Source organism: Trachurus trachurus (assembly GCF_905171665.1).
Source record: "Trachurus trachurus genome assembly, chromosome: 9".
Classification (NCBI taxonomy): domain Eukaryota; kingdom Metazoa; phylum Chordata; class Actinopteri; order Carangiformes; family Carangidae; genus Trachurus; species Trachurus trachurus.
Window position 1 is genome coordinate 2,667,151 of NC_139895.1, and position 14,622 is coordinate 2,681,772.

Genomic DNA, 14,622 nt, shown 5'->3' on the forward strand with positions numbered 1-14,622 from the left:
AGTCAAGAATAACATTTAACAAACAATAATAATAATTTATGCAGCCTAAATGAAATGAACCTGGTTCCCCTTGGTCACATCATCCAGCAAGTCATGCACCGACGTGCCCCTGCCACTGCAAGAGATGGGCTCGGCCCAAAATCCGACAGATCACTTGTTACAACAACAATTTGCATTTACGCTATAAAATAGGAGTAGTGACGGACTGGCCATAGGGCAATATGGGCGCCACAACGGTCGGACCGAGGTGACTGTGACCGCTGCGTGAAGATGCGTTCCTGCTGATGTGATCAAAATAAGAGTCGGTTGGGGCCAGCTGCTTTACAGCCAGCCAACTCTGAAAGACGCTAGACACAAAACCTAACAATGAGTGATGTGTAGCTCACCTGGTAGAGCAGTTACCCCACTAAGCAAAACCATTTTCTAGTCTGGGTTTGAATCTCAGTATAGATTCCAACTTTGATTAATGTGTTTTCTTTTCTCATTTCTTTTCTCATCATCATTATGATCACTGCTATACATATATATATATATACTTCTTTTTTTTTGAGCACCTGCCCCTCCAAAGGTCTCTGCATGGGCCTGCTGAACAGATTGGTTCTACTGGGCTGGAGCTACAGGACAGAGAGAGTCCTTTCTGAGGTCACACTGATCTTTGACTTTCATCCTTGAATTCATGTGAATGTTTGTGTAAGACGTGCTGAAGAGGTGGCAAGGTGACTCTGAAACACAGTGTCCATGAAACAAAGTGGATATGGTTGTTCATGTCATCAGGTCTGTTAGTGAAGAGTTTGGAAAGTGAAGCAAAGTGAACACTTCAGTCAGTAGCCTTACCTCACCCACAAGGACGTTATGAGGCAGCAGATGCACATTGAGGTATTGCTCCTGTGCCGTGGGGTTTGGTTTGTGGAACAGCAGAATTTGGCTGCAAACTGATTTCATGTTGTTCCACCACGTCCATATAAGATCCTGAACCCAGACCAGGCCAAAGGCAGAAAGATGAGGAACTGAGACGATCACATGAGTGTCTGTGATCTCCAGTGGCTCGATGAAGCTCATTCCATCATCAGTAATGTGTGCGACAGACAGCAGACCGTCATAGAGCAGAGCTGTGGAAACACAGAGACAACAACCTCGTTACAACAGCAGTGATCATTTCAGTCACTGTTGTCAACATCAGGAAATTAATCAGGAGGCTGGTGAAGGACGGTGCCCTGATTTTACATTATATTCATTGAATAAATGTACACGTCAATTAGAAGGTCACACAACTTAAGTTACGTCATTAGTTCCCCACCGTTGCTCTAACAAACACAATCACTTGCTCACCATCCTTTGTTTCACAATGTGGGAGGTGGAGCTGACGGACGGCATCCTCAGGACACTGGATATTGAACAGCGGTCCTGCAGCCATCTTGCCAACTGAGTGGAGGAGGCTCTCATCCCATTGGACAGTCCTGTAGAGCAGCTCCGCCTCCTGAGCCACAACAAACACCAGTCCAGTTGAAGAACACTGGAACTGGCCTGGACCAGGACACCTGAACCTGTAGGACACAGAAAGCAGAGTGACCACCTCAGACCCTGAGATGAAAAAGGTTCAACATTGGCTAAAACATTGTGTTCCTCCTGACTCAGCTGACTGAGAGCTGATCCAGCTGATGTTCCCTCACACAGTCGACCATGAGGACGACGCTGCAGAGACACATCTGCTGTGGCTCAGGAGAAGCTGTGAAGGAAGAGGAAGGTACTTTGGTAAAAACTGTGTTGAGTAAGTTTATTGCATGTTTACCTGTATGAGACTTGTGTAGATTTAGTTTCCAGTTCAGGTTTGAAGCTTGACTGCTGCAATTCAGAGAGAAACGATGTAAGCTGGTTTATTACAATTTAAAAATATATTGTGTTGAGTGAAGCCAACAGATTTGTTCCACAGTCCTGAGTGACCTGAGGCACAGTGGACAGAGTGAGTTTTCTGTATTCCCTTCATCCCCTCAAGTTCAGCTAGTCTACAAGTGTGTTGAGGACTTGGAAAGGGCTTACAAACATGTACCCTGGACACTCTGTGGGGGGTCCTCCAGGACTATGAGGTAACACGCTTGTTGCTACAAGCCATTCAGTCCATGTACAAGCAAAGAGTGAGATGTGTCTGTATTCTCAGAAGAAAGCCAAACTTATTTGCAGTGTAAGTTGGACTTAACCAAAGTTGTCCCGATCTTGTTCATGATATTCATGGGAAGGATTTCAAGGATTAAAACAGGCATGAGAATCAGGAGCTCCAAATCTGAGGCTTTGGTTCTCAGCCAGAAAACTCTGCTTCTCTCTCTGGTTTGGGGTGAGTTGCTGCCCCAAGTGAAGGAGTTGAGGTATCTTGGGGTCTTGTGCATGGGTGAAGGTAGGATGTAGTGGGAGATCAACAGACAGATCATCACATCTGGAACCCTCTACTTAACCTGCTACCACTGAGACCAGGCCCCGGATTAGTGGAAGAACGTGGATAGAATAGATTACTATTATTATTATTATGCAACTCATCTAGTGCCGACTGAAACCACTAAACTATCTAAACTATGAGTTTGTTTCTACACTGAAGATCTCATTGTTGTTACCAGCACAGGAGATATTCTCTGAATATTTTCCCCCTCTGTTGAGCCCTTAAATCTGTCTGGAAAATCAGGATACAATGTTTTTCTCTCACCTTCAGCTCCAAGCTGTCTTCATCAAACCTCTTCAGCTTCAAGTCGTCCTCAGAGACCTTCAGCTTTGTGTCATCCTCAGAGACCTTCAGCTTTGCGTTGTCCTTAAGCTTCAAGCTGTCTTCATCAAACCTCTTCAGCTTTGAGTCATCCTCAGAGGTCTTCAGCTTGGACTCATCCTCAGAGTCTTTCAGCTCTACTTTGTCCTCAGAGGCCTTTGGCTTTGTGTCATCCACAAAAACCTTCAGCTTTGAGGCACCTGTTGAAAGAGAAGAAATAAAGAACATCTCAGAAGTCAGTGTTTGCTATTCTTCTCTTTATCATATGTCAGATATAAACTCCACCTGACCATGTGGTTCATGCTGCTGTCTGTCAATAGTTCAATTCAGTTCAAAGATCGACTAGGTGTTACAATCCCTTAAGACTACTGTATATTGTTCTTCATGCTGATGGGGGTGGGGGGTTCCACACGTTGCAGGAGAGGGTCTTCAGCTGAGTGCAGGGGATTGCAGGCTTCATAGACGTCGTCAGGTGGGCACCCTCCTTCATTGGTGTTTTGATGACTAGCCCCCGACACCTCCAGAGGGCTCATCAGCACCACCTGGCATCCCAGGACACTTTCCTCTTAATCCAGCCTCATTGTTTGTCTGCCCACAAACCCTCTGCAGCCAACATCGACTGGGTAGACCTTGGTTTGTAAAAATGGGCTATACAAATAAAATTGCCTTGCCTTGTCACAGGAAATAGTCAGTGAAAATAAAGACAATTGATGATTTCAATGGAAAGTTTCTGATATGAAAGATGCATACACATCGAAATTGAAATATCACTTCTTGCCTATGATGACCCTGTCTGTTGTCCTTTCTTTCATTTGTTGTATTCAAGCCAAAAAATAAAGTATAAACAATATGCAATTCATAAAACTATTGGAGGTGAAATGAGCCCAGATTCATTTCCCAGTCAGACTGATGAAGAGGAGACAGAGGTTCAGTACTCACTGGTTTTGTCTCTGGAAGTTTTAATCACCTTAAGGCCGAACCTGTAGGAACAAATACAACAGAGTCAGAGGGAAATATTCAGGTGACGTTTGACTCCATTTCACCAATCAGACAGAGCCAGGCAGTCACATGACCACACAAAAAATCTCCACGGTAAAGAGGGCGGTCACTCCTCAAATTTGAGAAAAAAAAAATATTATGGTTAGCAGGAGATGTGTTTTAGGCTGTGATGCTTTCAACCTCAAAGAAAAAGTGCGCACACTCCCAACCTTTTCATCAGTGGACCGTTCACCGGTGGACAATTTTACTGCAGCCCACAATCCGGGTGGGGTTACGTACGTTCTCCACATTACACATATAATATAATTCAATTCAATACACTTTATTTGTCCCTGAGGGGCAATTTAAAAGGCATGAGGACCATCATTAAAAGAGGACAAACAGAATATCAACAACATAAAATCATATAAAGTGCTATAGTTAGTATTTTCAGTGACTGTCAGTCAAAGTACTGTGTGCATTCTTAAAAATTGCATATCCATAATAAAATGAGTATATCTCTGTAACGACAAGGTCTATTTGAATACTTTTGGTGTCATAGTAAAGGGAAAAAATTGAGAAATAGCTGAGATGTGTAAATTTCAGCATATGTGTTACTGGTGAAGAGTAAATGGATACGACACACAGCAAATATTAAAGAAATTTAATGTTCGCCTAAAAAAAAAATCACATTTTAGATGAGTGTCCTTCAGAATGATGCTGCTAAAGCTCAAAACCTCTATTAAATGATTGTACAATGTATGTACATTATCTCTGCAGTGGTTGATTCTGATAAAGTGAAGCAGTACAAAATTATTGAGATTTTACTACAAAATATCAATTGTTGGCACAGCTTGGAACCACCTGCCACTATAAACCATTGTTGAGTCTTTATTTTCACACAATTTGCATAAACTAACTGAAAAAGAATCAACCGCGACTAAATAACAACTCCTTTCTAGGCGTAAAGCTGCACTGAGAGCAGCTTATGTGGGTGCAGTTACGCCTGGCTCTATCTCTGCAGCGGATTGGTTGATTCGAGTGATTGACAGCTCATTCGAACCGTCAGAGCCAATAGAATGATGCCGTACCCACGTTGATGTGATTGACAGTACTGGCAGCCAATCAGAATCAGAATTCTTCTCATGAGCCAATCAGAATCAGCAGAATCCTGACATGTGTGACCATAGATATATATAAGAAGACTAGATGACTCACCCACCGCAGCTGTTTCCCAATGACAAAGCGTAGCCAGTACGGCGGCCATCTTGGGACGGGCAACTCTCTCCCTCAGAGCATTAAGCCTCTGCTGCATGTTCTGCTATAATGACCACAACTTGCTCAGTTTTTGTCCGTTTTCAAAACGGTTTGATTTTTTATGAACGTCTATGCAGTTATGATGCAGAATACTCAAAATCACGGATAATTTTTGTTGTGTTTGTGTTTGAGCAGTTTAAACGTTGTGATATGCGCCCTGTTTTGGTGTTTTGACTTTTGGCGCTGAGAGGCTGCCGTAGTACGGATGTAGAGAGACAACTAGAAGTGAAAGTAAACACGGCAGAGTTTTGCCTAACGTTCAACGGTGTGTCCTCGCTTTATTAACATAACATTGGCAACGAGGATGGCTGAGGCTGTCCCTATCTATTCCCTGCCACCTCCGGACCCATTCTTACCTCTTCCGGGAGATCCTGTCGTTCCCTGGGAGCAATGGAGGGCTTCGTTTGAGACGTATCTCGTAGCCACCGGACTGAACACCACCGCTGGCGCGAGGAAGCGGGCTATCCTCCTTCATCTGCTGGGAGCGGAGGGGAGCCGCATCTTCAACACGCTCGGTGCCGCCGACGATAGTTACGATGCGGCCATAGCGGCTCTGAACGGACACTTTGTGAAATCACAGAACATACTCCTGAGACGACTGCTGTTCAGACAACGATGTCAGCGTCCTGGTGAGTCTGCTCGGCAGTTCGTCGCCGATTTGAAAGCCCTATCACACAGCTGTAATTTCGGTCCCGTCACGGATGAGCTCATAAGGGACCAGCTCATTGAAAAAACGTCTAATCCCAGGGTTCAAGAAGAACTGCTGCTGAAGGACGCTACATTGACTCTTGCTGATGCACTCACAACTGCCTTACAAGTTGAAGCAGCTACTGAATGTGCTGCTAAGATAGCAGAGACCAAGTCGCATGCAGCTGCTAGAGACCAGCCAGTGCACCAGCTGACGAGCTACGAAAACCTGGCTGACAATGATGCTGTTGTACAAGTTGCACGACCCCAACACACACGCCAACAGAGACGGTGTGGGAATTGCGGCTCCACCCGTCATGCCACAAGGGCTCAAGACTGTCCTGCGAGGGGCCAAATATGCAGGCGATGTCAGAAACCTAATCACTTTGCAAAGTGGTGCCGCTCCTCGGCAACAGACGACCCTGGACAATTGCAGAACACTCAAGCTGTGATTCACACTGTGGGGCCCCACCCAGTGACCTTTTCCAAGTGCCCTGTCTATCTGGAGGACTGCTGTATCCCTCTCCTCCTTGATACAGGGGCTAAGGTGTCTCTATTGAATGCCGACACATGCAAGCGTTTTTTTCCACGCCGGCGGCTGCAGCCTCCCTCCACCACCCTCTGTGGTTACGGCCAGAGTAAAATTAATGTAGTTGGTGTGCTCCATCTCCCTGTGCGCTATGCCTCCACATCCTTGAGTTTTTTTCCGTTCCACATCACAAGCCATGGTGAGAACATCATGGGCCTTGACCTGTTCGTCAGCCTTGGTTTTTCCCTGCAGGACAATAGTGGCACAAAGATCCTCCATGTAGCTTCCCCGTGGCATCAGGCCTGGCCTCACCTCTTTCAGGGCTTGGGGTGTCTTACCTCATTCACGCACAAACCGCTCCTGAATCACGAGGTGGTGCCTGTAGTCCAGCCCCTTCGCCGTGTGCCGCTGGCTTTGCGTGACAACGTTACAGAGGAGCTCCAGCGCCTCCAGGCTGATGGCATAATAGAGCCCATTGATGCCTCACCCTGGGTTTCCAACCTTGTAATCGCCAGGAAGAAATCTGGAGGACTGCGAATCTGCATTGACCATCGTCAGGTAAACAAGGCTGTGGTGCCGGATAAATATCCTCTACCCACAACGGAACGGAGGAACTCACAACCCACTTTCGTGGCTCCCGGGTCTTCTCTAAGCTGGACTTGCGGCAGGGATATCTACAGGTGCCACTGCACCCTGAAAGCCGGAACCTCACAGCGTTCATCACCCATACTGGACTGTATCGCTATACGAGGATGCCTTTTGGACTCAGCTCAGCACCCAGCTGTTTTCAGAAAATCATGTCAACAATCCTCGCGAGCTGCCCTGGAACGGTGGCCTATCTGGATGACATCGTGGTGCATGGACCCGACACTGCTACCCATGACGCCCGCCTCCAACAGGTTTTTGCCACACTCACCCATCACAGTGCTACCCTGAACACAGACAAGTGTGTTTTCTCTGCGCCAGCCATCGACTTTGTCGGATTCCGTGTGTCTGCTGATGGTATTTCCCCTCTTCAGTCTAACGTTGATGCCATTGCCCAGGTGTCTGCTCCCGCAACAGCCTCACAATTGGCATCATTCTTAGGTATGACAGCCTACTACATGCAGTTTTTGCCCCAGTACTCCTCTGTCACAGCACCTCTGCGACTGCTCCTCAAACGGGACGTCCCTTGGAACTGGACCCCTGACTGCCAGACTAGTTTTGAGAAACTTAAACTCCTCCTCACCACATCTCCGACACTGGCACACTTTCAGTTGGACTGCCCTACATTTGTTACCTGCGATGCATCCGCAGTGGCTCTGGGTGCTGTTTTGTCACAGCTTCACGATGGTGTGGAGAAGCCAGTAGCTTTTGCCTCCCGAGCACTCAGCCCCACGGAGCAGAAATACTCAGCAGGTGAGCGAGAGGCGCTCGCATGCATCTGGGCGTGCGAATGGTGGCACCTCTACCTCTATGGCCGTTCCTTTACCCTGAGAACTGACCACCAGGCCCTGACGGCTCTGATGTCCACCTCGGGCAGGGGACACAAGCCCCTTCGCCTCTATAGGTGGTCAGACCGCCTGCAGCAATACGACTTCCAGCTACAATTCACTCCAGGCAGGGATAATGTTGTAGCAGACTTCCTGTCCCGTCCCGCCACCATCCAATGCCCAGTCCTTTCTGCAGATGATGAGGACGACGTGGTCCACTTGGTCCACTCCCCACTGAAGGATGTGGTCTCCCTCCACGACCTGGAGGTTGCCTCAGCATCTGAGCCTCTCTTCTCCACTCTTAGGGACTACATCAGACGCGGCTGGCCCTCCCGTGTCCTGCCTGAACTGGAGCCCTACTCCAGAGTGAAGCACGAACTCTCCTGCTGGGGTGAGGCCTGCATTGCCCGTGGTCATCGTGCTGTGATACCGGAGGCGCTCAGAGGATGCATTCTGCAGATGGCACATCAGGGTCACCTTGGCGTGGTTAAAGTCAAGCAAAGATGCCGCGATGTGGTGTGGTGGCCTGCTATTGACCGCGACCTGGAGGAACTTGTCAGGTCCTGCGCTGCTTGTCTCACCAGTGGGAAAACTGGGACCCCTCCTTCACCGCCACTTCAGCCCTTGGACTGGCCATCTACTCCATGGGACCACCTGCAGCTTGATATTTGTGGCGAGTTATACAACGTGCCACACCACCAGAGGTTCCTCGTGGTTGTGTATGACCTACACTCCAAGTGGCCTGAAGTCTCTCCCATGGGCACGGTCACCTCTGCGGCTGTGATTGGCTTCCTTGACCACCTTTTCGCCCGCTGGGGCCTGCCCCGTGCAATCACTACTGACAACGGTCCCCAGTTCCTGTCCAGTGAGTTTTCGACCTACCTCACCTCCAAGGGCATCACTCACATCCGGACCTCTGTCTTTCATCCCCAGGCCAATGGGGGGGTAGAAAGATTTAATCAGTCACTCAAAAATGGGCTCCGTGCTCACATGTCTGAGGGGTACTCACTGATGGCGGCACTATCACAGACTCTTCTCCATTACCGGGCAACAAACCACACCACTACAGGGGTCTCTCCCGCCAAACTCATGATGGGTAGAGAGCTGGTGCTTCCTCTGTCAAGACTCCGCCCAACACCAGTCCCGAGCTCTCAACCTCACCCGGCGGTCAGGTCTCATGTCATCAGACAACAGAGTGCCATGAAGCAAAGGTTCGACAAGAAGCACAGAGCTAAGCTGCCAAGCATTAGAGTGTCAGACTGGGTCAGGGCCCGCCGACCCCACCGAGCTCACAAGCTGTCGACATTCTGGTCTGCACCACTCCAAGTCAGGCGCCAGCTAGGCCCTGCTACGTATGAGCTGGCTGATGGATCCCGCTGGCATGCCAGCTCCCTGCGCAAAGTCCCCAGGCCATCTCACCAGCCTCCCCTAGTCACACACCCAGGAATGGGACTGTGTCCTCCGGGGCCTGGACTGTTTCCTGCTCCGCCAGCCCCAGCGGCAGTGCCACACACCCAGCTGGTACCGGTTGCTCAATGCCCTGCCCCCTCTCCAGTTCGTCCGGATCCTGAGCCTCGGCCTGTCAGGGCCCGGGCACGCCCTGGGCATCTTCAGGACTTTGTAACCACCTTCCACACTTGAACATTGGGGAGGGTGGGGGGAGGGGGGAAATGTTGTGTTTGTGTTTGAGCAGTTTAAACGTTGTGATATGCGCCCTGTTTTGGTGTTTTGACTTTTGGCGCTGAGAGGCTGCCGTAGTACGGATGTAGAGAGACAACTAGAAGTGAAAGTAAACACGGCAGAGTTTTGCCTAACGTTCAACGGTGTGTCCTCGCTTTATTAACATAACAATTTTAATCATGTACTTTTTTTTGTAAAAGTAACATTATAGTGACATTATGTAATATGGTAATATGTAAGTCATAGCTACCAGGGGTGGACTGGGACAAAAATTTGGCCCTGGACTTTTTGGTCCAGACCGGCCCATTATCTGCGCGCAGATATTGTGCAAACTAGCACCGTTGATGTACATACAAACACACAAGCTCTTAATAACACCACTATACTAAACTATACAACACAGAATAGTGTGGAATAAGTTAAATTTGGACAAGATTACATGCTCATAATGAGACTGCAATCAGAACTTTGGCTAGTTGGCTAAAGTATGGAAAACAATAGTATAATGATCTGAAAAATGGACAGACATTGATTTTATTTTAGAAAGACAGTACAGCTCAACATAATGTATAGACAATGAAGCATGACAGGAAATACTTGTAATTTGTGTACTGCATCATGAGTAATATGTATGCAGATGTTTTATTGTGACAATAGTTAATCAGTGTTTTATTAATTTTAACTGTATAATGTTAAACTGTTGAAAGGACAATAAACCATAAAGACTGACTGAAAAAAACATGGAAAGCATGCATATATGTTAAGTTGTTAGCTCAATGTCCTTCATGACCAAATTGGAGTGTGAGCACGAAGAAAGGTGCATGTTGGCACTTTAATAAAAGCAACTAATCAATTAATCAGGATAGTATGAATATGGTTATTGTTTTCCAATACTTTAGATAACTAGATTTAGTTGTAACACACCACACCATCCATAGTTTGCTATTTATTATGTCAAGTTGAGTTCATAGACAGTTTAGAAACCGTTCTGGACCATTTACAGTATTTTAATGAATGTTTATCCACACCATTCTGGAAAGCACATACCTGCTTAACACGGTTATCACTACCTCCTTCACATGGTGGAGAGTCTTCTCAACATTTATTTTTTCAGCCTCCTCCTGCACCATAAGGGCGGTGGTAACGGGAGCTTCACTCCCTTCAGACTCACGTGAAGGACCTGCTGCTGAAGCTGCAGCATCGGTGCTTCTAGCCCTGGCCAGGCCAGACGGCCCCTGCAGCAAACATCTGCATATTTGTTGTACTTTTAGCAGTCTGTGCTGCTAGAGCTTTTCTTTTTCTTTTACTTTTCCTTCATTTTTCCGCACCGCCTTTGCGTTTTTTACTTTTCTTCTCCGTTTTCGTGCGCTGGTGTGTTGTTTTTTTCTCTCTCTCGCTCTCTCTCTCTCTCATCATGACTCCTCATCATTAAAAGTGATTGGACGAGGGGGGGTCTAGAACATGCGTGGGTGGGACTCCTGGGCCTCGGTGGCCTCTCATAGGGCCATTGGGCCAGGTAGACAAGCCACTGGGCCAATCGTCACCTCTCTGCTGTGTCTGCAGCTGAGCACTGTGGGCCGAGCCGATGCATGTGTAGCCCCCATAAATTTAACATAGTGTATATGGTTTTAAGTGTTGAGATTTGTGCATGCAGTAGCATATAAATGTCCACAAGTGGCGTATTACGCTCACCAGTGGGTCCAGAAATCAGCGATAGAAATGAGGACGAAGGAGGAAGTGAACAGAAAATAAGATGAACGCAAGTGTGAATGCAGCTTTTCGTGAGCAGCGTGGAGTGAATGTTGATATATCGGTTAAGTTTTATGTTTTTGCTGTCCGAGAAGAGGTTAAAGTTGTTCGGGACGACGTTGTGTTGCCAGAAGATTAAGGAGGATAACTAACTAGTGTGTTTTGATGACTATTCTCCGGTTGGGTTTTTTTTATGGTTGACTTCTGAGAGGAGACAACGGCGACTCGCGGTGGGTTCAGCAGGTGAGCGGCAGCCAGGCCGCTACTACAGCTGCAAGTGGAGCCACTCCGTGGATCGGGAAACAACAGGACAGCTTCAACTGGATTCCAGATAAGAACTTGACAAAACAACATAAAAAGGGGGCCCCTACATAACTGAACTGAGACTGAACTAACTAAGAAGGAGACATTGAAACTTTTGACTTGACTAAACTGAACTTGAAATGACTGGAACTGAACTAAAGAACTAATTTCCTTTTCTGAGGAAGATCCCACTTTATAGTGGAGGTGATTTCATTTAAGTTTATTATTTTCAGTACCCGGGTACAGTAATTTACATTGGCCAATTGAATCATTGTGTTTTTTTTAAATTTTGTGATATCTTACAGAGCTCTGAGGTAAACAGGTACATTTAATTTCACTTGAACTTGGTCTACTGTATTTGGTTTTACCATTTTGTCAAAGCATAACATAGAGGTGAATTAGACCTTATGGAGAGAAGTGTTTCTATTCTCTATGGTGAATAAATGCACCCAGTTATTGTCTAAATTTAACACTTGTGTTTTGCTTATTAATCCTCCAACTGAACTTAGAGCTTAGATATTGGTGTCATACTATTCCTCAGAATAACTACTCTTTCTATTAGTGTTACACATGTCTCTCTCCCTGGGCCGGGAGAGTTACAATAGTTACCAAGGTAAAGCGAGGCATGGCGAAAAAAAAAGTTAAATTAAAAAAAATAAAATAAAAAACGGCCGTCTATCGGCCCATTAGTGACCGGCCCACCGGGAAAACTCCAGGTACTCCCTATGGCCAATCCACCCCTGATAGCTACATACTGATTTATTTTTCACAGAGTTATGAATCGTTTTTTTAGTGAAGATGAGTGGATCATCTACTGCACTGTAACTGCAGCCAGAGTCAGAGACAGTTGCCTGTTCCAATATGGCCGACCGTGAGCTACGCCTGCGTGTAGTGCGATCCACCCCCTTGTGTGTGACGTACAGGCTGTTGTGTGCAGCTCACAAAGGTTCACCCGCTCCTAAAGCCCGTCCGGACCGATTTAGATGTAACACCGGTCAAAGTTCAAACTGGAAATATTGTGGATTTACCCATAAGACAAACTTTTCACGGCAAAACAGCAAAGGTTAGAGGAAATGTCCAACCATGTTTTGGCCAAGCAGTGTCTGTGATTGCTCTACATTGCTCGTTTTTGTCTTCTCTCTCTGCCATGCTTCTGTGTAGCATGTGTTGTTCCAATCTTTGCAGCCGGCTCTTTCATATGAGCGGTAGCTGATGTGTTTTGCATAATGTACAGTAGTATACAAGCCAGAAATGTGGCGACTGGGTCCAGACAGAGGTGCTTCATGAAGTTTGATGTCTAGTTGTTTATTTGAGTAGTGTTGCTGTGTTTGGATCATAAAAACATGTTTTTTACAGGCTGTGGGCCAGCTTCTGCTGTTTAACCCTCCTGTTGTCCTCCTGGGTCAAGGAAGGAAGGACAAAGGGAAAGATGGGAGGAAAGAAGGAAGGGAAAAAGGAAGGAAAGATAGAAGGAGGGAGGAGACAGATTGGGCCAACTGGGTCAAAAAGGAAGGACCCAGTTGTGGAAGGAAGGAAGGAAGGAAGGAAGGAAGGAAGGAAGGAAGGAAGGAAGGAAGGAAGGAAGGAAGGAAGGAAGGGAAAAAGGATTGTCGACAGAAGGAAGGGAAAAGAAAGATGGAAGGAGGGAGGGAACAGATTTGTTTAAGGAAGAAAGAAGAAGGGAAAGAAGGAAGGAAGGGAGGGAAAATGATTGTGGGAAGAAGGAAGGGAAAAGGGAAGGAAAGAAAGATGGAGGGAAGGAACAGACTCGTTCAAGGAAGGAAGAAGAAGGAAGGAAGAAGGGAAAGAAGGAAGGGGAAGAGGAAGGAAAGAAAGATGGAGGGAGGGAACAGATCAGGTCAATTGGATCAAAAGAGGAAGGAAGAAGAAGTAAGGACGAAGGGAAGGAAGGAAGGAAAAAAGGATTGTGGAAAGAAGGAAGGATGGAGGAAGGGAACAGATTGGGTCAATTTGACCCAGAAGAACAACAGGAGGGTTAATTTGACATATATTACTATATATTCTTTCATAATAGTCGGGGAGCCACAGGCTCAAAAGCTCAAGGAAATGGGTTGAACCTGACACCGTCCGTTATACTTTTTATTTGTGTTTTTTCTGTTAACTTTGACTCTAAGGAACAATAATTGAGGGGTCTGCTCTGCCGGAAATATCGCGAAAAAAAATTGTGGCCATTTCACTGTATGCACCCTTTATTTTTCGACAGGAAATTGTAAAAAATGATTTTTTTCTTCAAATCCTCAGTAGCCTGGGTAGGCTGTCAATGAATGCATTTCAGATACACAGAACACATGTGGTGACAACATCCACTGAAAAAATAACTCTTAAAACACATTTTTACATGATTTTGTATCAATTTTATGGAAAAAAATTAGGCGTTTTCTCACTTTTTCCCAATATTTTCATCTTTACTTCATTGGCAATCAACTATGGGTCCAGGTCCTAGTGGGCACTTTAGCACATGTTTTGGCTCCTAGTGGGCACTTTAGCACATGTTTTGGCTGCCATAAGGGCACTTTAGCACGCGTTTTGGCTCCTAGAGGGTACTTGAGCACACGTTTTGGCTGCCATGAGGGCACTTAAGCATGCGTTTTGGCTCCTAGAGGGCACTTAAGCATGCGTTTTTGGCTCCCAAGAGGGCACTTTAGCACACGTTTTGGCTCCTAGAGAGCACTTTAGCACATGTTCTGGCTGCCATGAGGGCACTATAGCACGCGTTTTGGCTCCTAGAGGGTACTTGAGCACACGTTTTGGCTCCTAGTGGGCACTTTAGCACATGTTTTGGCTCCCATGAGGGCACTTGAGAACGCATTTTGGCTCCTAGAGGGCACGTAAAATTAGGTTTTTGGCACACAACACATGGGAAAAAAATGTAAAAATAAAACGTATAAACGTAAAATTACGTGGTTGGCACTCAATGAGTTAAATGTTTGGAAGGAACCTGTACCAATGAGCTGTCCTGGAAGCAAATTCCACCAGCCTGGCTGTGTGGTCATTAAAAAGAATCAATCAATCAACTGCACACATCCTCTCTAAGACCATGCATAGGCCTTAGCCATAGATTGGGGCAGTCAGCGAGCATTTAAGAAAATGAAATGATCATCAGATGCAGTTTGGGGTGTGTAACACATACATAGAGT

General features: G+C 46.4%; 2 protein-coding genes across 2 annotated transcripts in view; both read right to left on the reverse strand.

Moving 5' to 3' along the window:
• Window positions 1-14,622, reverse strand: part of LOC310991318 (NACHT, LRR and PYD domains-containing protein 3-like) — a 95,298-nt gene that overhangs the window by 44,292 nt on the left and 36,384 nt on the right.
• LOC310991813 (caspase recruitment domain-containing protein 8-like) overlaps window positions 1-14,622 on the reverse strand; it is a gene marked incomplete at its 3' end in the record, with an annotated part of 87,992 nt that overhangs the window by 1,512 nt on the left and 71,858 nt on the right. The window contains exons 5-8 of the mRNA XM_083979744.1: window positions 2,777-2,949; window positions 1,790-1,842; window positions 1,330-1,544; window positions 835-1,109 (exon numbers count right to left, since the gene is read on the reverse strand). Coding sequence (XP_083835870.1) covers window positions 835-1,109; window positions 1,330-1,414 — 360 coding nt within the window. The 5' untranslated portion in view covers window positions 1,415-1,544; window positions 1,790-1,842; window positions 2,777-2,949. The remainder of the gene's footprint in view (window positions 1-834; window positions 1,110-1,329; window positions 1,545-1,789; window positions 1,843-2,776; window positions 2,950-14,622) is intronic.